Source organism: Salvia splendens, unplaced genomic scaffold (assembly GCF_004379255.2).
Source record: "Salvia splendens isolate huo1 unplaced genomic scaffold, SspV2 ctg618, whole genome shotgun sequence".
NCBI classification, from domain to species: Eukaryota; Viridiplantae; Streptophyta; class Magnoliopsida; order Lamiales; family Lamiaceae; genus Salvia; species Salvia splendens.
In genome coordinates, this window is record NW_024599280.1 from 1 (window position 1) to 24,363 (window position 24,363).

A 24,363-nucleotide genomic window follows, 5' to 3' on the forward strand; every position below is an offset into this window, starting at 1 on the left:
TTGATTTTTGAAGTATTGGTTGCTCCTGAAAATTGGATAATCGCCTTTTTAAACTTCCAAAAGAAATAACAATGAGACAGAATGAACATAATAACAGATAAATATGTGTTGAAGGAGTGCTGATTTTTATGCCAATCTTGCAGCTTGTCACCCGATATTCACGAAAGTCCTTGCGAGTCCTTGGCAGTGTAGGCGAACCAATCAATCCAAGCGCATGGAGGTTTTCTATATATTCTTAAATCTTTCCATGCCTTTGCCCAGTTGATGATTAATAGCAACTTTCTCTGATGGATTTAAGTTCTGGTATTTATATGCATGCTGTTCTCTTTATATAACTTGAATTTTTTTTTATCTTCATACAACCAGATGGTTTTTCAATGTGGTTGGAGACTCACGATGCCCCATTTCTGACACTTGGTGGCAGACGGAGACTGGTGGCTTCCTGGTAGATTTTTTTTTTCATTTGATTCTATACTCCTGCAAATACACTACTTGTAACAAAATTTAACCTTTTTTACTTTGTAGATCACTCCTTTACCGGGTGCTTGGCCTCAGAAACCGGGTTCTGCTACCTTCCCATTTTTCGGGGTCCAGGTAATAGAATGCAGGTTCATTTTATAATAATGCCTGTGTACTTGTCTCATCCTGTCCTGTCTTGTGCTTGTACTTTTATATTTTTGAATGTATTCAACAAAAGATTACCTGTATTATTAAAATAATGATTCAGAGAATGCTGGGTGATGCTGCACTGTGGTATTTACATTTATTGTTTTCTTAATCTTTGTTATATTTTCAGTTGATCTGTGTCTTGTTTTACGATGTTCTGTTACGAGATTAAATCAAAACTTAATGGGTCAACCACAATTTGAGCAGTCAAAAATTGGTGCTATGGCTATCTTATCAGACTCAAAGTAAAGCCTTCGAAATCTTTCAATGAAATTTACTTTGATTAATATTAATTGCTTTATAAATAGTATATTTTTTGGAAGTTAATCCTACTTTAGTAGTATACAGTATTAAAATCTTGAGGGAAGCTTTTGAACTTAAGCCTAGTTGGTGAGTTTGACTTTCCCAGAGTAATGTATTATGTTGCAAGCAATAGAAAGTTGTTACTGTTAAATGATACTCCCTCATCCGCCATTAGGAGTCCCATTTCTCCGGCACGTGTTTTAAGAAATGTTAAGAAAAGTGGGTGGAAAAAAGTTAGTGGAATAAAAAGTTCCACTTGTATATATTAATTTTAAATGAAATGTGAGTAGAATGAATTAGTGGAATGTGAGATCCTATTACAATTTATAGTAAGTATGAACTGAGACTCCTATTTGCGGACGGACTAAAATAGAAAAACGGGACTCCTATTCACGGACGGAGGGAGTAGTTTCTTGAGTAAGTTTGCTGATACATGGGCCTTATGGTTCATTTAAATTTTAAACTACTTTGTGGGACGTCGTTTGGTGATAGCTCCAAATTGCTATAGTGACAAACTGACAAAGCACTCAGTTATCCCCTAAATTTTAAGCCTTAAATACTTGTTAGTGCAGCCTGTCATAGTGGATGAAAAGGGGGTTGAACTTGAAGGTGAATGTAGTGGATATTTGTGTGTTAAAAGCTCTTGGCCTGGTGCATTCCGAACGCTTTATGGAGACCATGAAAGATATGAAACAACTTATTTCAGTGCCTTCCCTGGCTATTATTTCAGTGGAGATGGTTGCAGAAGGTAGTGTTTTCTTGGGAAATAAGCAAAAGGTCTTAGAAATGAAACTGAGATAAATAATGCCCTCCCTCTTCTATCTCTCGATCTCTCTCTCGTCTTCTCTGAATTTGTTTGTTTATTTTCTTCTGGAAATTTAGGGACAAGGATGGTTACCACTGGCTCACTGGCAGAGTTGATGATGTTATTAACGTCAGGTACTATTCTTCGTTTTTTTCTTATGTTTTAAAATTGGTAAACTATTCAAACATTAAACGACAGAGAACTTATGATCATCGAATTGGATATGGCGGCCTTATCGGGTCCATTGTGGCATTAGAGATCTGTCAACTCTTACCCTACTATGACAATCAATTATTCAATTAAATCCAACCTCTTCTTGCTATTTACCATGCATGCTATTCATTTTTCATCATCAATTTCCTATTTGATCTTTTGAGTTTTTCTTCTCAATTTTCTATTTACCATGCTTGGATCTCTTTGTGTTTTTCTTCAATAGGACAGATTTATCTAACAAGTAACAACATATGAGTATGTAAGAAGTTTGGAACTTCATGGTCCTATGATTTATGGAGAGGCTAATCCTCTATGATATATGCTAGAGAACTTTCCTGAGTCAAGCTAATATTAACTTTAAAAAATCTCAACAAAATTTTGGTTGTTTATGTGTCTGAGACAGAAATGTATCCAGACAGACTTTTTGCAAGGTCTGTTTTACATTTGAATGAAATAAAACACTTTATCCCATCAAACATGTGGTGTTTCCTTCCTATGATAGATACAAAGGACGTAAACAACTGCAAAGAAGTCTCAGTTTCTACGCTCAATGGGTTTGAATAAAAAATGAAACAAACTTGACTAATCAGGCTTGACTTTATTTTAATTTGATGGTTTAACTAGTTCATCAGAATAAATGTTCAAGCTTTATTCTATAACATGCAGCGGGCATCGTATTGGGACTGCAGAAGTGGAATCTGCCTTAGTTTCACACCCCCTGTGTGCTGAAGCTGCTGTTGTTGGTGTTGAGCATGAGGTAAAGTTATAGCTCACTCCATGTCACTTTTATACATCATTAGTTTTCCACTTCTCTTTACACTTCGGCCTCTGAGTCAAGGCTCACCTTTAATTATTTTAGTTTTGAATATGATGTTAGGTCAAAGGACAAGGCATATATGCATTTGTTACTCTAGTGGAAGGTGTTCCTTACAGTGATGATCTCCGGAAAAGTCTCATTATGACTGTGAGACAGCAGGTATGTGGAACAATATAGTTATCATGTGTGCAGAAGAAGCAAGTTGAGTTCATGGATACACTCAATTTTATACTGATGTTGAATTTTAGGATTACATACAAGCTGCTTAGACATATGGTTACAGCAAGTAGCTGATCAATCAAATAACTATAATCAAACATAACATGAATGATATGAATCAAATATCTAAAGTAGAGTGCTTTATCAATTCATAATATGATTGATTATTACTGCATTTGCTTTGGGGAAAGGATGTTGAGAGCTGTTATTAGTGAGGGGATTGGGAGCATACAGAGAGTATTTGTTATATCTTGCAATTATTGTTTGGACATTAAAATGTGTGATTTATTTCAGATTGGAGCCTTTGCAGCTCCGGACAGAATCCACTGGGCCCCGGTCTACCAAAGACGAGGAGCGGAAAGATAATGAGAAGAATTTTGAGGAAGATTGCTTCGCAACAGTTAGACGAGCTTGGTGATACAAGCACACTCGCAGAGCCTGGAGTTGTCGATCAGCTGATTGCACTTGCTGATTCTTGACTTATGTTATGATTACCATTTTACTACAGGATCAATGTTGTTATACCAATTTACCATATGTTGTATCATATGACTTGTGTAAATTTGTCGGGGCCACCAATAAATATAGTGGAGCAGCTTTGTTCCTATAATTAGATTGCTAGGTGTTACTTTACATTTATGAATAAAGTCGTATTGATCAAATTGGCAGTTGGTCTCCCTAATGGACAACTTAGATTTCTGGGATGAGACACAACATGGATGCTTGTGTTTAGTGTAATAAAAATTTCTAAAATATGCTTGAGGAAATTGAGACAAAACATATCCTACAATTCTTACTGAATGAAATTTCTGAATTGGATAGATCTTATAAACATCTGCACCTCATGTTATCACAGTCAAGAACTGCTTCTCAAAGCCAAAACATAGCAAAAAAACCAAGGAAACATATAATGGTGAATTAATCTTGGTTGATCAGTCAACAAAGAGAAAATTGAAACATGAAAAACATCGAAAGGACGAGGACTTGAGGAGGAGGAGGAGGAGGAGGAATTGGATGCGAGTTTTTGTTTTTTGTTTTTTCCCCATGTTTACCTCAAAACGCATCACTTTCTCAAACCATCTAATTTCAGCTTGCCTCAAATCAAATTGTCGTCTAATTTGGATTCAATTTGTTTGTTGTTATACATGCATATATTTTATTGTATATCATGATTTGAGTTTCAAATTGTGCTGTTTTGAGATTAGTAATTTGGAAAAGTTTATTGTGTTTCCAGTCAATTTCAGAAGTTAGAAAGAAGAATCCATGGATGATTGGTTGTATGACAATTGATGGCTATACTTTTGATATGTGAATGATTTACTTGTTCTTTCTTGGCTATAGTGGAAATGGCGGACGTCGAGTCTGACAGAAATATTGAGATATGGAAAATCAAGAAACTGGATCAAGGCATTGGAATCAGGTAGAGGCAATGGAACCAGCATGATATAGCTTATTATCACCTCATCAGGATGCTGAGATGCTTGTCGATGAATATGGAACGGTTTCAAATATTAAGAGCAGGGTGAATCGACAATCCGTGCTTGGTGCCATAACTTCAACCCAGCAGAGGCTAACTAAAACTGTATAATAAGGTTCCTCCAAATGGCTTGGTTCTCTACAATTGTTACCGATGATGGCAAGGAGAAAAAGGTCACAATTGATTTCGAACCCTTTAGCTGTGTGATAACAAGTTCCACACTGAAGCTCTGAATGAAGTGTTGGAATCTGATGACAAATTTGGTTTCATAGTCATGGATGGAAATGGCACACTTTTTGGCACATTGAGTGGAAATGCTAGAGAAGTCCTTCACAAGTTCACTGTTGATCTTCCCAAAAAACACGGGAGAGAGAGAGGAGGGCAGCCAGCCAGCCTAATGTTTTTGCTGGGTCTGCTGACTTCTGAGCTGTCTGCAGAAATTCTTTCAAATGTTAAGGAGAAACGCTTAATTGGCAAGTATTTTGAGGAAATCAGTCAAGTTACAGGGAAAAACGTATTTGGATATAACAAGATACGTCTACGGGTGAGATTGTGATCACACCAACAAATAGCCTAATGTTTTAAACAGTGCAGACAGGTATAAAGTTGAAGAAGATGATGGCTATGGTGGCATCCAAAGTAATGGCAATCAAAGACAGGATGAGAGCCATAGAGACTCACCTCATCATACAATCGCTTCTCTTGCGGGACAAGAGGATGGTCCGCCACCTCTTCCATCGGAGGAATGCAGTTCGACATAGTTGAGGAGGATGACGATGTTCTCCTACCCGGTGATCCAGAGTTCCCTCTAAGCAACTCTGTTGCTACATCACCAGCAAGCGTGGTGCAGGTAGCAGAGGAGATTGAGGACACCACGGATATGGAAGACGACTACGATGACGTTTACACAGAGGAGGAGGAGGAGGGGAAAGGGGAGGAATTCAAATTGGAGGATGATATAGACAAGGTGGCTGACCTCTTTATCCAAAGATTTCATCACCAGATTTGGCTGCAGAAGCAACAATCTGAGGAGGGGATCCATGCTTGAGGAGGCTAGCTCTCTCTCTCTCTCTCTAGTAGTAGTAGTATTCTTAAGTTTCCACTTCCAATTTTTTGTGCTAGACAATGGGATACAGAAAAGTATCCTGCATGTATTCAAAGTTGCCAGCAGCATATATGACAGTATTATTGGGTGATTTTGTTTAGTTTTTTCAAATAATGAGGTATTAATTGAGGATTTATACTAATAAGTATTCATAAAGAACAGAATATGGTACATAGAGAGATCAATCTGGGATTAACAATATGTGTGTATGTTACTCCTACTTTATACTGTGAGGAAGTAGAGTTGATGACTGCAATAAAGCTTCATCATCATCCTCCTCATCAATCCTACTCCAACCAGGATGTCTAAAAGAGAAGAACTTGTTCCTATCCATTACATGCCCTCTGAAGCCAGTTATTTTAGATGAAACCATGGGCATCACAAGAACTGACGATGCGTTAATCGATTCATCTCCCAAACCAAACGGTAGTGAGCAAGCACCCTGCACCAAAACAGAAATTTAATTTCCATATAGTTTCTATCTAAGTTCCGCATCCGGTTCAAAATCGAGAAATTCAGGAACCTTGGTCTTGGTAAGCAAGCTCGCTAGTTTAATCCGCATTGTTTGCACGAGTGATCTCAAGTCTTTGATAGAAGACTCCTCAGAGGATGCAGCAAATCTGTAATTATTTGCACATAGTGAGTACATGTCAAGTTCTTGGGCATCTAAGTGTATTGCAGAATTACCTGTCTCCATCATTTGGATGAGCTGTAGTTACAGAGACCAGTGGTGTATCTTTGACATCCCCACCTGAAAAATCCATCCCTGCTTATTAATATTCAAAAGACAGGTGGGGGGATGATTCAAGGAAACCATTAATCATTGACATTACCTTTTACTTCATCAGGTGCCAGCAATGAAATGCCTATGAATACAGAAACCATTCCTAGTATGAACATCGTTGTTCGTAATGAATCGAATACCTGCTTGAAATAGATCACATATTAACCATGGCCCTTCTCTGTTAGTGAAAATAATTGGAAGTTAACCAGGACCACCTTTTAACACCAACAAATGTCCACAGACATAAATTCATTACAAGTCTTATGTCAAGGCAACATAAAGTCTAATAGTATTTGAGTTCTAGGAGCAATTGGTGAAACATTTTACTTGACATTCAAGCTCTTAACATTAATTTTTAAAAGAGCCTATTGTAAGATAAGGTATGCACACCTGATATTCTTGAAAGTATACAAATCCTGTACAAATGGAGAAAAATGTCCAAACAATCTGAAACATGGGGACAATGAGTATTGCATCAAACAGAGACAATCCTTCATTTAGTCTTGCCATCTGTATAAATCATTAGAGAGTACGAAAAATTAGAAAATATATCATACCAAGCATTTTGACCATATTACAAAATTAGAAGGTATAGATATCTACCCAAAATCCAGCTGTACTGAAAAACAATAGTAGCATGGAGTAAGTGAACCAACTATGCAACTGATACCCATTTGACATGGACAACCTTAGAAGATTTGATCTACAAAAGCAAGAATTAGGAATTTAGCTAATTTTAAACAGGTTATATATGGAGGAGCATACCGTAACACAACTTACAGAGACTTGGCAAACAGTACCGAACATGATCCGATAGCACCTGAAACAAGAGCATAAGAAAGTGGAAGAAGCATTTTCCAGTAGGGTTTGATTTCATGCCCTGACATAGCAAACATCAGTTCTCCTCTCCTGCATTTTCCACAGTTGACTGATTACAAGGATTGAAAGTAGAGGGGTGGCCATCTAACCATATAATTAGATCAGAGAGGAAGCTTTCGTTTTAATTTCATTATACAGAATTCACTGTAGCCTCACCTGTACATTGAGTGACTCAAGATAACAACGATAACCAGAATCAGACAATATATCAGGAAAGTGGTATTGCCATACTTCTCTGCCAACTGCTCAGGTGTATAAACTGGTTGAAGAGAAAAGCAACAGAACAAAAGTTTTGAGTTCACCAAAATATGCATGATTCATAACTGAGAAAATATTATATGGAGTTTTAATCGTAAGCTTGCAGTACTGGTTTGACATGTAATATATAGAAAAAGGCCAACAATTTCATAACTATGTGATCTACTGCCTCTTCTATTTGATTCGTAACACATGAAATATCACTATTGTAGCAATACATCTGAATATCATATTTTGCAAAAACTTTACTAGCTGAACATTTCAGAAGGGAAAACACAAAGTTGCTTTCGTTTTCCTTTGCATGTAGTAAAAAGGACCAAGAAATGTGCATACTGTGTACTAGTGAAGATCAGTGATGTCTGGTGATTATTGGAGAAGTTTACAAAGAGATGCTATTGAGATACAGAAAATTGATACTTCTTTTCACAATTTGTTTTTCAAATTTTGATCAACGTACTCTAATTCAAATTAATATGAATCAATATCATGCATTTTCTCTCATATGTACTTGTGTCTTGTGACCAACCAAATAAAAGTAATCAACCAAAAAATTTGGACATCCACCATTCCAATTTCGATCATCAAGTTGAGAGTCGGAAACTAGAGCTTTGGATACTTAAAAAGAAAAAGTTCCGTGACAAATGAGAATTCAAGTTAGACGTTAACATTCTCAGATGATATACCTGGTGATTGGTGGTTTCCAAAAGCCACAAGGAAGATGTTTCCGAGAACAATGAAGGCTGTGGCTATGAGCACTCTACAAAACACAAGTAATATGTGTTAAAAGATGAAAAAAAACTGATATTTGGTCAGAGTGAAGTGTAATCCAGCTTAAGAATTTAGAAACGAACATACTTGACAGCCACAGTTTTATTTAGCACGAAAAAGGCAAATGCGATGTTCGAGACAAATTGTACAGATCCCAGAGCTGCAAGAAGGGACTGCAGAAAAGATAAATAAAAAATGACATTAACATACAAACCAATGGTGCAATATGCGTCTACTGGCCAGTCAAGATAACTAAATACTAGAAGATGGAGTACATGAAATCTATATCAATGGTTGATACAAAGAGGCAGCTTGATTTATGATACTCACCTGAGCGGCATAGCCAAATGAAATGAAATTAAGAGAGTTTCCAAGAATAAAAAAGATAATCCCTGCATATTAACAGAAAAACAAGATAGTAAGCTATAAGATCCAATGATCATTACTCAAAACGATAGACCTTAAATTCATAGTACCGATTCTCCATGTCTGGAAGTGTATAATATGCTTTGTAAAAGCTTTCCCATTTGTCCCATCATTGGCAACACTAGAATGTCTTTCTCTCTACAAAACAAAATTACAAAAAGTCCTCTTAAAAAAATATTTTCATGAAATCACCTAAGACAATAGCAAGGACATCTAATAATGTAAAATGAGCCAGTATAGAGATCCAAACACAAGATGCCAGCATCAGAAATAGATGAGTAAAATTTCTAGAACATCATTTTCTATCTCATCTTGCCTTATCACCAACCAATTATGGCCCTAAGGACATCCCTGTTAGTCAGTCCAGCTCCATAGTAGACTCACAGCATTACTTTTACATATTGCACTAGTACTATATAATGCATTTGCTGCATCAGGCCCTTAGATTTAGTAGTAAGATCCTTATCATTAGAAAACTAGGCCAAAACTGATATCTGCTGCATTGATGTATATGTAATGCTTACCACAACAAGTTCTTCTACACACATAACCAATACTGACCATTTCCCATAATAGTATAAAGGACTAAATTTGCTGGCCGCAGAAGGAAAAAGTCTTGATGGAAGAAGGAAGGATCTATTTTGACTACTTTTCCCCAGTAGGGAAATGAAAAATAATTAGCAAGCAGTATAGGGATAAAAAATGAAAATCCCATGGCACCTCATCATGACCCAATTTAAGGAGATTAGTTCCAAAGTTGATTGCAATGCTGCCGAAAAGGTTGATGAACGCTCCAACAACCCACTCCCCCATTGATAAGCAGTGTTCAAATAAAGTCGGAAACTGTGACGCTATTCAGCCACATTTATCACAAAATGTTAATTGCATCCACTCAAAAATTCCTCCTTTGCAGCTTCCAGTTTGCGCCAAAGCCGAGAGTGGTGGTTGGTGATGGATGTACCTTCACCATCAATCAAACAAAAAAACAGTTCAGATTCTAATCTCAGGAAGATTAATCAAATCCACATTACATTGATCTGCAAATGATTTAACGGCTGAGACTGGGGAAAGTGAAATTGAGTGTGTAAGTGAAGCAGCTGAAATTTAAATTCCCTCAGATCCGACCTAATGCGCATTGTAGATTAGAAAAGGAAAAGGGGCTATAACCGGGGAATGTGGTTAGAACAATGAACATTGCAAAACAACGGAATTCAAACAACAAAGTAAAAATACCAAATCAAAAGAGAGGGCGATGAGTGAACAAAAACTGCAGGAAAACCAAACCGCGCGGCGTAGGGCGGCGGAGGAGAGATTAACAAAGCTTGAATTTCAAAATGGGAGAGAGAATTTGGCTGCGCAAATCTTAAACGGCAGCTCAAGCTGGCCGTCGTGTTTGAGGAAGAAGCGTCCACTATTTTTCCATTTTCATTTAATTTTATTCAAAATGAAAAATAAACGTGCCAACTGTCGGTCGGTACAAATTACAAAAGGACTTTCCAACTATAAACTGTTTTTTCAAAGAGTTGAAATACCTCCTTTGCAATAACTGCCATATATATAAATGAAAATTAATAATGCAATCACGATGGGATAAAAACACTGTCTCGAATCTTGATTATAAATATAAACTACTACTAATATATCTAATATCTGGATTACAAATTCAATTTATAGGTTAATCACTTAATTGTATAAATCATATACACTATATTTAGAAGAATTACTTCATTAGATGGTCAAATATTATAGGAATGTGGAGTATTTATTAATCAGATTGTAGTAAATCTATTTGATGGGAGGAGTACTATAGTAATTTATTTAAACTAGATTATAGTGATTCATTAAACATTTACAAATACATCATAGAGTTCTATTGGTATATCTAAATAACAGCCATCAAAGGTTAGTTTAATTCATTATAGAATTTTATTTTCTTTACCAACTTAATTTTCTGTAATTATATTCCCTCGAGTACTACTATAAATATATATGCACAACAAACCACATTTTAGATGAGAAACAAGATAATCTAAAAACAATAAAAAAGAATCATTTGAAAGTTGGAATTATTTTGCACAAGGATTGTATCAACTATATAGTTCTCTCCTATTCTACTGTGACAAATTTAAGAATATACATACAAATTCAATCTTTGTTCATTTAATAAAACTCCACCTTAAAACGCAACTGGAAAGTAGTATATATACATAACATAGATAGCAGAAAAATGACTAGAAAAATCTAATAATTTACACAATGCAATCTATATATATACAGCATATGCTCGAACAACGAAGAGGTCTGTAGCTCCGAAGACGATGAATAAATCATGCTACAGAAAAAGAACGAGTAGTATGACCAGGATGATGATCACTATAATTGCCAGCATCCACCAACACTATCAAAGAGGCCAAAATGAGTAATATAGTAATAAAAACATGCATAGCTATTGTAACACCCGTAAAAAAAAAAGAAAAAAAAATCAAATAAATCTAATTAAATATTTTCCTAGTTGACTTGGTCAAATATATTTCTCTAAACCATATCACCTAACGATTTCCCCATATCTATACTCCCTAAAATCTCTCCAACCACCAAATCCATCAATATCTATCAGTTTTGCATATATATATCCAATCAATCCCACGATCTTTCTACACATAAATTCAATACCAAGAAAAACCAGGAACTAAAATTTAGAGAAAGAACCGAGTTGGAGAAGAGAGTTTTCTGCCGCCTAAGAACGTAATCTGTGAATCCAAGGTACTGGATTCTCAGTTTCTATCAGAAGATGCAAACAAGATCCCAATAAGAAACCACACCCAATGCAAGAACGAAAGATAGCAATAAGAACTCGAGGATTTAACGTGGTTCGGCCTTTGCAAGCCTACGTCCACGGGAGAGAAAAATGGAAACACTTTATTGATCACTCTTGTACAACACTAATCGCTCGTAGACAAACTCAGAAACGAGCTACACAATTGAACTACACTCAAGATTACAGAACTAGTAAAACTCTCAAGTGTTATGTGTATAGAACTTGAAAGAAACTCGACTTTCAAAAGCTAAGTGTTGATGATGAATCTGCTATTAATATCTTGAGTTCCAACGTCTTTTATACTTCTTGAAACTCCATGCAACAACTTGCATTCGGTTATCAACTCCCTCAATCAAATCTTGAAACTTGATTCTCGAGCTCAACCAACTTAACCGTTTTAACGGACGGTCACTTCATTTTCAACCTTCAACTCCAACAAATCTCCACCTAGGTTGAACAATGATCAAACCTTTGTCCCCTTCTCTCCATTTACCATCACCTTATCTTTGAATCACAGCCACCAACTCCAAACAGTGAGTGTACTTGGATGTTGGCAGAACTTTTGTAAGCATATCTGCGGGATTATCCTCAGTCCCTATTTTCTGAATCTTTACCTCCCCTTTGCTAACTTCATCTCTGATAAAATGTAACCTCACATCAATGTGTTTGCTTCTTTCATGAAACACAGCATGCTTGGACAAACTTATTGCACTACTACTATCACAATGCACTGTTATGGATCTCTGTTGCACTCCAAAATCACTCAGCATTCCTTTCAACCAGAAGCTCTCCTTAACTGCTTCAGCTAGAGCAATATACTCTGCCTCCGTGGTAGATAATGCCACTACAGATTGCAACCCAGATTTCCATGAAACAGCAGATCCATATAAGGTGAATATGTACCCTGTCTGTGACTTCCTATTATCATAATTTGTGGCAAAATCAGAATCACAGAATCCCATAGCAGCATCCTTTGTTGAGTCATGTCCACTTCTGTACAATATCCCCACATTTTCAGACCCTTTAAGATATCTCAAAACCCACTTCAATGCCTGCCAATGAATCTTGCCCGGATCTGACATGTATCTGCTTACACAGCTTATGGCATGAGCAATGTCAGGTCTTGTGCACACCATAGTGTACATCACACTCCCTACTATGTTAGCAAAAGGCAAATTATCCATTTCTTTCTTCTCTTCTTCTGTCTTAGGCTTCTGTTCAGAACTGAGTTTGAAGTGTGGTCCAAGGGGGGTCATGACTGACCTTGAATCAGCCATCTGAAACTTCTTCAATACTTTGTTGACATAATCCTGCTGAGTCAGCCACAAGGTTCCCCTCCTTCTATCTCTAATGATGTCCATTCCTAGTATTCTTTTAGCATCACCCAGATCTTTCATCTCAAAGCATGCACTCAAATCTGACTTTATTCTTTTAATTTCATGCATATCCGAGCCTGCAATGAGCATATCATCTACATATAGAAGTAGATAGGCTATGGCTCTTCCATCTTTCTTCTTCATGTAGACACAATTATCATAATCTGATCTGCAGAAACCAATACTCAACATATGTTCATCAAATCTCTTGTTCCATTGCCGGCTGCTTTGCTTCAATCCATATAGACTCTTTTTCAAAAGGCAAACCTTATTCTCATTTCCTGGATCAATAAATCCCTCTGGCTGCTCCATGTAAATACTCTCCTCCAACTCACCATGAAGGAATGCCGTTTTTACATCCATTTGCTGCAATTCCCAATTGTTTTGACACACAATAGCCATCAAAATCCTAATGGAACTATGCTTCACCACAGGAGAGAATACCTCATTATAGTCTATTCCCTCTTTCTGAGTGTATCCCTTAGCAACAAGACGGGCCTTGTATCTTATTTTGTTCCCAAGAGCAGCCTCAATTTTCTTTTTGAAAATCCACTTACAACCTATCAGTTTCTGGAGCTGATTTCTGTCCACCAAAACCCAAGTTTTGTTCTTGATGAGTGACTCCATTTCTTCTTTCATGGCCTTTATCCATCTGGTTTTCTCATCACTCTTCATAGCCTCTTTGTAATTTTGTGGTTCTGAGCTTTCAATCCCTTCAGCCACACATAGTGCATAATACACCAGAGATGAGTTGCTGTATCTCACTGGTGCTGTGATGACTCTTCTTTCTCTGTCTCTAGCAAGCTGATAGTTTCTGAGATTGTCATTTCCTTGATCTGGCTGAGTGTCTGCAGTGATTTGAGGTTCCTCATTCGAATCAGAATCCTCATCAGAATCAGAGCTATTCTTGTCCAGCAGCTCCACCTCCACTGAAGTCTTGTTCTTATCAGCCCCATTCTGTGAATTCAGCTCAATATATGGCATCTCTCTTTCCCTAAATGTCACATCCCTGCTGATTATCACTCTATTGTTCCCAGCCTCCATGGACCACAATCTATAACCCTTCACACCCTTTTGATACCCCAACATGGCACATTTTATTGCCCTCGCATCAAGCTTACTTCTTCTAATGTGAGAGTAGGCTTTACAACCGAATGGCCTTAGCTTTGCATAGTCTCCATGAGACCCATACCATCTGAAGTCAGGTGTATCCATATTGATGGCTGAAGATGGGCACTTATTGAGTAAATAGACTGCAGTTGCAGCAGCCTCACCCCAGAACCCTTTTTTCATCCCAGAACTTGCTAACATACATCTCACCCTTTCTAGTATAGTGCGGTTAGCTCTCTCAGCTACACCGTTTTGCTGAGGGTTATTAGGCACTGTCCTATGCCTTTTGACTCCCTTGAATTTACAGAAATGATCAAAATCATGAGACAGAAATTCGAGCCCATTATCTGTTCTAAGGCATCTCAGTGGTGTTTTCTTTTCAACCTCTACCTCTGTACACCACTCTCTGAATTTATCAAACGTTTCTGACTTTTCTTTCATGAAATATATCCATATCTTCCTAGAAAAATCATCAATGAAGGTCAAGAAATACCTGCATCCACCTATAGTTGCCACGGGTGAGGGACCCCATATGTCACTGTGTGAGTAATCCAGAGGCATCTCTGATGTATGTTTTCCAACCCCATATGGCAGCTTCTTGTTCTTCCCCATGACACACTCTTCACAATGTTTCATAGCAGTGGGCACTTCTGTGCTTATAACACCTTTCTTGGCAAGAATTTTCAGGCCAGCCTCTGACACATGGCCCAGCCTCAGATGCCAAAGATCAAGATCTGAGTTGGTAATTGTATTGACATCTCCAGTCAACACCTGAGCTTGCATGTAGTATAGATTCCTCTTCCTTAATGCGGTAATGACAACCTTGGAGTCTTTGATAACCTTCATTACTCCACCAGTGGAAGTAAAAGAATATCCCCTCTGCGCAAGTACACCAAGAGACACCAAATTTCTTTTGATGTGTGGAATGAATCTGACATCTGATAAGATTCTGGATGATCCATCTGCCATCTTCAGTTTGATGTTTCCAACACCTTCAATTTTGCATTCTTGGTCATTTCCAAGCAATACCACTCCATCAGATTTTTGCAGATTCTGAAACCACTCAATGTGAGAGCTCATGTGGAAGCTACATCCACTATCCATTATCCACACGTTTCTGATGTCCTCATCTGTAATATTCAAAGCTTCTGCAGCCTGAACCTCTTCAACCATAGCTGCAGTGTTCTGAGCAGATTGAAACTCCTGCTGTTTCTTCTTGAAAAGGAAACAGTTCTTTTTAATATGGCCTGGTTTCTTACAGTGAAAGCAGGATCTTGACTCCTTTTCATCCATAGGCTTTTGTTTCCAGGGCTTCCCTTTCTTCCAAGGCTTCTTCTTCTCAGATTTCTTGGAATCTTCCCTGATATTCAGACTTTCTGAAGCTGGATCAGTAGGTCTAACTGCAACCCTCTGGAATTCTTTCATTTTTAAAGCAGAATGTACCTCCTCATATGTCACTTTGGAGTCTCTTCCAAGAAGGATAGCATCTTTGAATTGCTCAAAACTCTTAGGCAGAGAGTTCAAGAGCATGAGAGCTTTGTCTTCATCCTTGATGTCTTCATCAATGTTCTCCAGATCATCAATGTACTTTGCAAATTCTTCAAGCTGCTCACCGATGCTTCTTGATTCAGTGAATTTGAAAGTGAATAGCCTTTGCTTCAAGAGAAGTCTATTTGAGAGAGATTTTGTCATGTATAATGACTCAGACTTCTTCCAAACGCCTGATGCAGTCTCCTCCTTTGAGATTTCTCTCAACACACGATCACTTAGGCTCAAGATCAAAGTGGAATATGCCTTATCTTGCTGATCTTGATACTTGGGATCTGCTGTCTCCTGCTCAGTTGCCTTATCTTTCTTCAGTATTTCCCATAAACCTTGCTGCATAAGTACAGCCTTCATTTTGAGCCTCCATAGCCCAAAATCATTGTTTCCCGTGAACTTTTCTATATCAAACTTGGCTGTCGACATTCCCTCGAACACCAAAGGCGCAACCACTGATATAAAGAAAACAAGATTCAAAGATCTTCTGCAAACCCTCACGCTTTCTTCCTCGCTCGTGCTCCGATTCCCACAGACGGCGCCAATTTGTGAATCCAAGGTATTGGATTCTCAGTTTCTATCAGAAGATGCAAACAAGATCCCAATAAGAAACCACACCCAATGCAAGAACGAAAGATAGCAATAAGAACTCGAGGATTTAACGTGGTTCGGCCTTTGCAAGCCTACGTCCACGGGAGAGAAAAATGGAAACACTTTATTGATCACTCTTGTACAACACTAATCGCTCGTAGACAAACTCAGAAACGAGCTACACAATTGAACTACACTCAAGATTACAGAACTAGTAAAACTCTCAAGTGTTATGTGTATAGAACTTGAAAGAAACTCGACTTTCAAAAGCTAAGTGTTGATGATGAATCTGCTATTAATATCTTGAGTTCCAACGTCTTTTATACTTCTTGAAACTCCATGCAACAACTTGCATTCGGTTATCAACTCCCTCAATCAAATCTTGAAACTTGATTCTCGAGCTCAACCAACTTAACCGTTTTAACGGACGGTCACTTCATTTTCAACCTTCAACTCCAACATAATCACCGATCAATTCCCAGCCTTGATTTCCTTGCATTCATTTAGGAAAACTCGAATTTTGGAGCATGAAATCTGTAGTATTCGGACAGTAGGTTCCGACGCATGTTTGACTGACCAAACGAACTCCTTTTTATACGATTCTTTTTTCTGAGTAAACCTTAAGGTGTCTTCTGTGCGGTGTGTGAATTTCAACCTATTTGGACGAAAGATGTATTTTTGGTGAATTTTTGAAGTTGACTGCGCAGTTCTGCCAGAAATTATTTTTCTCGACCAGGGAGTTACGTTTTCGATTTGACCAACCTAAAAAGATTATTTTGATGTAAAATTTTAATTGAATGATATTTTATGTGTCTACTGTATTGTGGAAAAGTTTCAGCCCCAACGGAGACCGGATGAATTTTAAATGATTTTTACAAACCAACCGCGCAATTCTGCCAGTTTTGTTGTTAGGTGAAAATATCACTTGTTGCTAAGTTTTAATGAATTATATGATGCATGTATGATTTAAGAAGGTATCCTATGGCATGATTATGTGTAACACGTTGAGAAGTATTATGGCATGTTTTTCCTTATGTTGATGAACGTTCGGGAATGGGCAATCTAAGAAAACGATGAAAGGAACGATAGGGCATGCATGATAATTGCAATAATGGAAAACCTGATTGTGTGGTGATATTGACAAGGGTTATTGCACGTACGAGGGTACCAAGAGTAAAAGGTTGCGTAAAGTCGTGATTGTGCGGTATAAGCAAGCGAGGTGGGCTTTCTTTTTAAATAAGGGCAATGCCCAAAGTATATTTTTATGTGAAAATGATATGAATATTTGTCATGCCGTGTTTTGTTTTATTCTATGGAACCTATCTGATGTGGCTTTTGCCATCAATGGATAATCGAATTCGGGTCTGTCTAGGGAGTGAGTCCCTATTCAGGCTAGTGTACACCTATGGAGATCGTGAGCCGTCTTTTGGGTCGGCCGGTCTAGTGACTTGGAATGTGGCCACGTTCCTTGTCATCAATGGATCAGATATGGGAGATAGCTATGGAAAATTGGTTGATCAACCGAATTTTACAATGGAAATGTTTTTAGTGTCTTGGGCGATTTCTAAAGTTATGGTGGCATGAAAAATACTTTTGATAAAATGTTTTCGGCATGAGTCCACTAAGTGCATCAAGTACTCAGCCCTGCTTTTCTTTTTAAAAATTGCAGGTTGAGCGTGACGGGTGCGGTGGGTGTTGAGCAAGACCATTGAAGAAATTTAAGTGTCTAGAATGTGTCATGTCTTCACACGTGGCATATTCCTTCTCTCAAATACTTCCGCTAAGTAGTTGTCTTTCTTTTGAGTTCTTGTATCGTTGAGATAGTATTCATTTTTGAGTTGTTGAATGTTGATTGTTGAGATACTCTGATTTTATTCGAGCTATTCCCATTTGTTTCGAGCTATGGTCGAGTTGTGTTGTTTTTTCCCTTTCTTCCCCGCTTCTTTAATCCTCCCCTAGTCGCGATCAACCGTGTTTTCTATCCTTAGAAAATGCGGGCGTGACAAAGTGGTATCAGAGCCAGGTTTTCTTTCCGCTCTGGACCCGAAAGTCTTTTTCAGTCTTAGTCTAGACTTGTTTCGCTAGACTAAAATAATAGTGATAATAATAATAATGATAATAATAATTATGCATTGAAGGCTCAACATCCCGCTTCGCCACGCTCAATCAAGAAAGAGGTAATTTATTTTCATGAAAAAAAATTTATGAGAGTTTTTAGGAAAGGTGATGAGAATCTATGGTTATGAAAAAAGAGTATGTTTCACAATGGGATAGAAGAGCTATGGTTATTAAAACAAAGTATGTTTTACAATGGGATAGAAGAGTTATGGTTATTAAAACAAAGTATGTTTTACAACGGGATAGAAGAGCTATGGTTATTAAAACAAAGTATGTTTTACAATGGGATAGAGGAGCTATGGTTATGAAAACAAAGTATGTTTTACAATGGGATAGATGAGCTATGGTTATATAAAAATATATGTGTGTGTGTGTTTCGCGATATGTTATGCAATGGGGTGACTTATCTGTTATGAAAAGATTTGATCAATGGAAAATGTTGTGTTTATGAATTGTTCAAAAAAATTTTGAGTTTCGAGAAAAATAGTTTTTAACTTTTTCGTTTGGAAACTTGAGCTATGGAAGTGCGATGATATTTACGTTATGAGGTGCAAGGTATGATGCGTTATTCTATGGAATGTCTTATACGAAGCATGAAAGTTGATGTGAAAGTACGTTTCGTTTTGAGTCAAAACTTTTACTTTAAAAGTGAGATGTGAAAATTTTTGAGGAAAGTGTGAAAGTGTAAAGAAATTTTGTTTCAAAAGTTTTGAATATAAATGTGAAGTTCGAAAGTCTTTTGCTATGGATGTGAAAATGTTGTGTGTTTTATCTTGTGGTATGAATGACGTTAATTGTGGTAGATGTTGAGATGTGAGATGATTAAGTATGTTGCGAACATAGAGTGCTTACGTTGTAGGCTAGGTTAAATACGCGCAAACCGTAGTTTTAAGTTGAGATAATCTATCACTTTCCCGAGTGACGAAAACGCACGAAAATCTGAAAGTTTGGGGTGAACCCCTAATTTGTCAAGGCACAACGAGGCAAGGAGATCGAGAGTGCGAATAGATGCCGGTGGACCATGAAACTTTTTCTTGGAATTGCGTGAAACGTTCGAGCAAGCTTGATGTGTGAACTATTTTACTATTTCCTACGCTTTCCATGAACGACAAGAACAAAAAGAAGACGAAGAAGATTTCAAGAAGTGGAAGATAGCGAAGACGAAATGAAGTTCAAATGCAAAAGAGGGTGCAAGACAAGGAGGGATGATGCGAAGTGCGCAATTTAATTTAATATAGTCTAATCTCGCGTAATTTATTAAAAGTGGCAGCTATGTGACTTTCAACTACAATGTTAATTAAGCGACATGAGGAAGCTGCTTGGAAGACAAGATGATGGAGAAATTCTGTATTCGAAGGACGTAAGCAAATTTCGGGACGAAATTTTTTGTTAAGATGGTAGATTGTAACACCCGTAAAAAAAAAAGAAAAAAAATCAAATAAATCTAATTAAATATTTTCCTAGTTGACTTGGTCAAATATATTTCTCTAAACCATATCACCTAACGATTTCCCATATCTATACTCCCTAAAATCTCTCCAACCACCAAATCATCAATATCTATCAGTTTTGCATATATATATCCAATCAATCCACGATCTTTCTACACATAAATTCAATACCAAGAAAAACCAGGAACTAAAATTTAGAGAAAGAACCGAGTTGGAGAAGAGAGTTTTCTGCCGCCTAAGAAGGTAATCACCGATCAATTCCCAGCCTTGATTTCCTTGCATTCATTTAGGAAAACTCGAATTTTGGAGCATGAAATCTGTAGTATTCGGACAGTAGGTTCCGACGCATGTTTGACTGACCAAACGAACTCCTTTTTATACGATTCTTTTTCTGAGTAAACCTTAAGGTGTCTTCTGTGCGGTGTGTGAATTTCAACCTATTTGGACGAAGATGTATTTTTGGTGAATTTTTGAAGTTGACTGCGCAGTTCTGCCAGAAATTATTTTTCTCGACCAGGGAGTTACGTTTCGATTTGACCAACCTAAAAAGATTATTTTGATGTAAAATTTTATTGAATGATATTTTATGTGTCTACTGTATTGTGGAAAAGTTTCAGCCCCAACGGAGACCGGATGAATTTTAAATGATTTTTACAAACCAACCGCGCAATTCTGCCAGTTTTTGTTGTTAGGTGAAAATATCACTTGTTTGCTAAGTTTTAATGAATTATATGATGCATGTATGATTAAGAAGGTATCCTATGGCATGATTATGTGTAACACGTTGAGAAGTATTATGGCATGTTTTTCCTTATGTTGATGAACGTTCGGGAATGGCAATCTAAGAAAACGATGAAAGGAACGATAGGGCATGCATGATAATTGCAATAATGGAAAACCTGATTGTGTGGGTGATATTGACAAGGTTATTGCACGTACGAGGGTACCAAAGAGTAAAAGGTTGCGTAAAGTCGTGATTGTGCGGTATAAGCAAGCGAGGTGGGCTTTCTTTTTAAATAAGGGCAATGCCCAAAGTATATTTTTATGTGAAATGATATGAATATTTGTCATGCCGTGTTTTTTTTATTCTATGGAACCTATCTGATGTGGCTTTTGCCATCAATGGATAATCGAATTCGGGTCTGTCTAGGGAGTGAGTCCCTATTCAGGCTAGTGTACACCTATGGAGATCGTGAGCCGTCTTTTGGGTCGGCCGGTCTAGTGACTTGGAATGTGGCCACGTTCCTTGTCATCAATGGATCAGATATGGGAGATAGCTATGGGAAAATGGTTGATCAACCGAATTTTACAATGGAAATGTTTTTAGTGTCTTGGGCGATTTCTAAAGTTAAAACCCCAAGGTCACTCAATGGTGGCATGATAAATACTTTTTATAAAATGTTTTCGGCATGAGTCCACTGAGTGCATCAAGTACTCAGCCCTGCTTTTCTTTTTAAAAATTGCAGGTTGAGCGTGACGGGTGCGGTGGGTGTTGAGCAAGACCATTGAAGAAATTTAAGTGTCTAGAATGTGTCATGTCTTCACACGTGGCATATTCCTTCTCTCAAATACTTCCGCTAAGTAGTTGTCTTTCTTTTGAGTTCTTGTATCGTTGAGATAGTATTCATTTTTGAGTTGTTGAATGTTGATTGTTGAGATACTCTGATTTTATTCGAGCTATTCCCATTTGTTTCGAGCTATGGTCGAGTTGTGTTGTTTTTTCCCTTTCTTCCCCGCTTCTTTAATCCTCCCCTAGTCGCGATCAACCGTGTTTTCTATCCTTAGAAAATGCGGGCGTGACAGCTATTTAAACATTTATGAACCAAGATTCATTTCTGCTGAAGCTAGCCCCCATTCTCTTGACCCCTTCTCCCTCACCCTCCAAATATTAGGCCATCTTCATTTCTCAAGTTGGCAGACATAAGCAGATTATCTAATTCTGACTCAAATGAATAAGCAGATTATCATTGTATTTTGTATACCATAAGGGCATTCAGACAAAATAGCCAACAAAAATCAGTTTTCTCTATATTTTCTGGGTCAAATCACCAATCCGGTTCAAGTGACAAATGCACTGTTATAAAGATAAATTCCACTCACCCAAGAGGTTTTAGAATTTCCACTTTTTGATGCCTTAGAGAGCTGCAGCTTAGCTTGGGTCGTTGAGACAGCAGAAACCTCGATACCATGTTCAATGTCGTCTGTTCAAACCAAAAGAGAGATGCTCCATGAAACATAATGGTTTACAAAGGCAAGAGTTTGTCAGGTTAGAATCTCTACCAACAGCCCTGCTCTGCTCATTAACTAAAACTGCAAGGTCCTTAAACATCTCATTTACTTCTCTAACTTGGCCCTGAATCTCTTCAATTCCATGTTCTCTTTCCTCAATTACAGCTTCATTGAATGCAACGTCGTTGTCCAGTAACCGAATCTCCTGTCTAGATAATTAGATTTCTCAGACAGACAAAAACAACTTTGAAAATTTAATCCTCATGCTACAAAGTTGACGAGGTTATAAAATCTTAGCCAAATGGAGTACCTTTTTTACCTTTCCAACTGTATCTACTAATAATGTGGTACAAGTTAATATTGAAGTGGCATCTCATTTGGGGAAACCAACATAAAGTAGTTACATAAATTCACACAAAAAAATGGAGTTGTGAACTTGTCAAGTGCCAATCATTCTACGATTTAAAATTTCTTTTCATGTATAAGAAGCATGGTAAGGGGTTTGCTAGTTGAACATTATTGCTGGCAATAGAGATTTTTAAGTTCTTCAAACACAGAATTTAGCACTGAAAACAATATACAAGAAGAATGTAGTTTTAGGAATGATATATCATCTTCATTCTGAACACTCAACATTAAAGTAGCATGATCACCTCTTTTGTTCCATGAGAAACGAGTCATCATTTTCCCTTTCAAAGCTGGATTCTGCATATTGGTCATCAGGGGTAGAACTTGCAGCAAACGGGGGATTTAGAATGTCAATGATAACAGTATATAGCGAGCAACGCATGTGGAAAGAAAGTTGAGCTTCTTACATAGTTATAGAGGATGGAAGAGGAACTACAGGAGAAAATTTAGACTCACGTTCAGAAGCTAGGTGCTGCAGTTTTTGAAATTCTTGCAAAGTAGTTTGCAAGTCTTTAGCAAGCTTGGAATCTTGAACTTTCCTATTTGGCTGAATAAAAAAACAGCCATTCAACTACTCCATCATTTCTTAAGCAAGTAAAAAGAAACAGCAACTTCCCCACAAATGAAATTTGCTGCTGTGAGCATAGTTTCAGGTCGTAATTGAACAATACCAACTAACTAAAATATTTGCCCAACCAAGAATCATGATCGAAGCTCGAATTGAATTAGAACAGGTCTAGGGTAAAATTCGATGTATAATCAGGTTGAAATCGTTAGCGAGAGAGTAGAGCAGCATACATCGAGGTCGTGTGGGCGATCGGATTCAGTGAGGGACTTGAGCTTAGCAGAGGCGTCCCTTACCAAGTCCAGTATACGTTGCCTTGTACTTCGCCTGCATAGTGATAGTAGTAGGATAAGAGAAGAAGAGGGGGGGAAATGAAATTAGGGAAAACGAGTGATGATTGCGAGAGAGAGAGAGAGAGAGAGAGAGAGAGAGAGAGAGAGAGAGAGAGAGACGAACAATTTGAGACGGTGATCGGGGGTGTCCTTGGAGGTTCCGATGGCATCAACAAGGCGACGGCGGTGTTGGCCTGAAACAAGGCGGCAGCGACGGCCTGGGATTCCGATGGATTTTTGGCGGCAGATGTAGGCTTGCTGGCAATGCCAACATCTAGGAAGCTCATTTTCTATTTGAAACATCATATGCATATAGTATTAATAAATCTATATATTTAATTATATTAATTATGCCGTTTGAATATTTATATATATATGTTGGGCCACTTCACCAAAACTATTGATGTATATATCTATAGTGTTTAGAAAATAAAATATTGAAAGAGAATGAAAGCAAGAGAATAGATTTGTGGTAAATGGTGGATTCGGAATCATGTGTACAATTGATAATGTCTGATTTTATAATAGTAGCAGTGTCATTTTCAGTTATACAACAACCATGATGAAATTCATTCTTATAAATACAGTTTTTATAAATTTATTTTAATATAAAGTCAAAAGATTATTATTGGACCACAATACTCATTCAATTTTGGTGGATTTTGACGGTGTAGGCCTACTCGAACTGTGGGCTTTGGACTAAAAACTTGAGTTGCGAATTTCAAATTTAAACGCACGAATATCCAATGTTTTCTATTTCCACTTTTAAAGAGGTGCCGAGAACCAAGTGGAACTAACTCATTTAGCTTGCAAGTTGCAACTCTCAAAATAAGAATATGAATATGAATACGAATCGATTAATTTATATATAAAAAAGAGGTGTATTATAATCATATAACTTGCTTACTCATTAACGTACTAGTGTATTAAAAATGTTAACACGGTCACATTAAAATGTTAATACAAATCTGTGTTAACATTTTAATATACTATGTTGACATTTTAAATATCAATGTCAACACGGTATATTAGAATGTCAACTAAGTTTATGTTGACATTTTTAATATACCACGTGATGAGTTAATAGAATTAGCAACTTAAGAAAG

At 37.3% G+C, this 24,363-nt stretch overlaps 1 protein-coding gene and 2 pseudogenes across 1 annotated transcript; 1 reads left to right on the forward strand and 2 right to left on the reverse strand.

Moving 5' to 3' along the window:
• The first annotated feature begins 75 nt into the window (after nt 1-75).
• On the forward strand, nt 76-3,685 carry LOC121790772 (annotated as a pseudogene).
• A 2,066-nt stretch (nt 3,686-5,751) lies between these two features.
• On the reverse strand, nt 5,752-10,150 carry LOC121790774 (probable magnesium transporter NIPA8). Its single transcript, XM_042188898.1, has 14 exons — nt 9,954-10,150; nt 9,441-9,681; nt 8,771-8,858; nt 8,625-8,686; nt 8,382-8,467; nt 8,210-8,283; nt 7,425-7,527; nt 7,170-7,298; nt 6,993-7,092; nt 6,780-6,899; nt 6,439-6,529; nt 6,293-6,356; nt 6,129-6,225; nt 5,752-6,047 (listed from the first exon to the last, which is right to left on the reverse strand). Exons 2-14 carry the CDS (start codon nt 9,531-9,533, stop codon nt 5,823-5,825), a joined length of 1,332 nt encoding a protein of 443 aa, XP_042044832.1. The 5' UTR covers nt 9,534-9,681; nt 9,954-10,150; the 3' UTR covers nt 5,752-5,822.
• Nucleotides 10,151-11,031: 881 nt separating this feature from the next.
• On the reverse strand, nt 11,032-23,544 carry LOC121790776 (annotated as a pseudogene).
• Between the last annotated feature and the right edge of the window lie 819 nt (nt 23,545-24,363).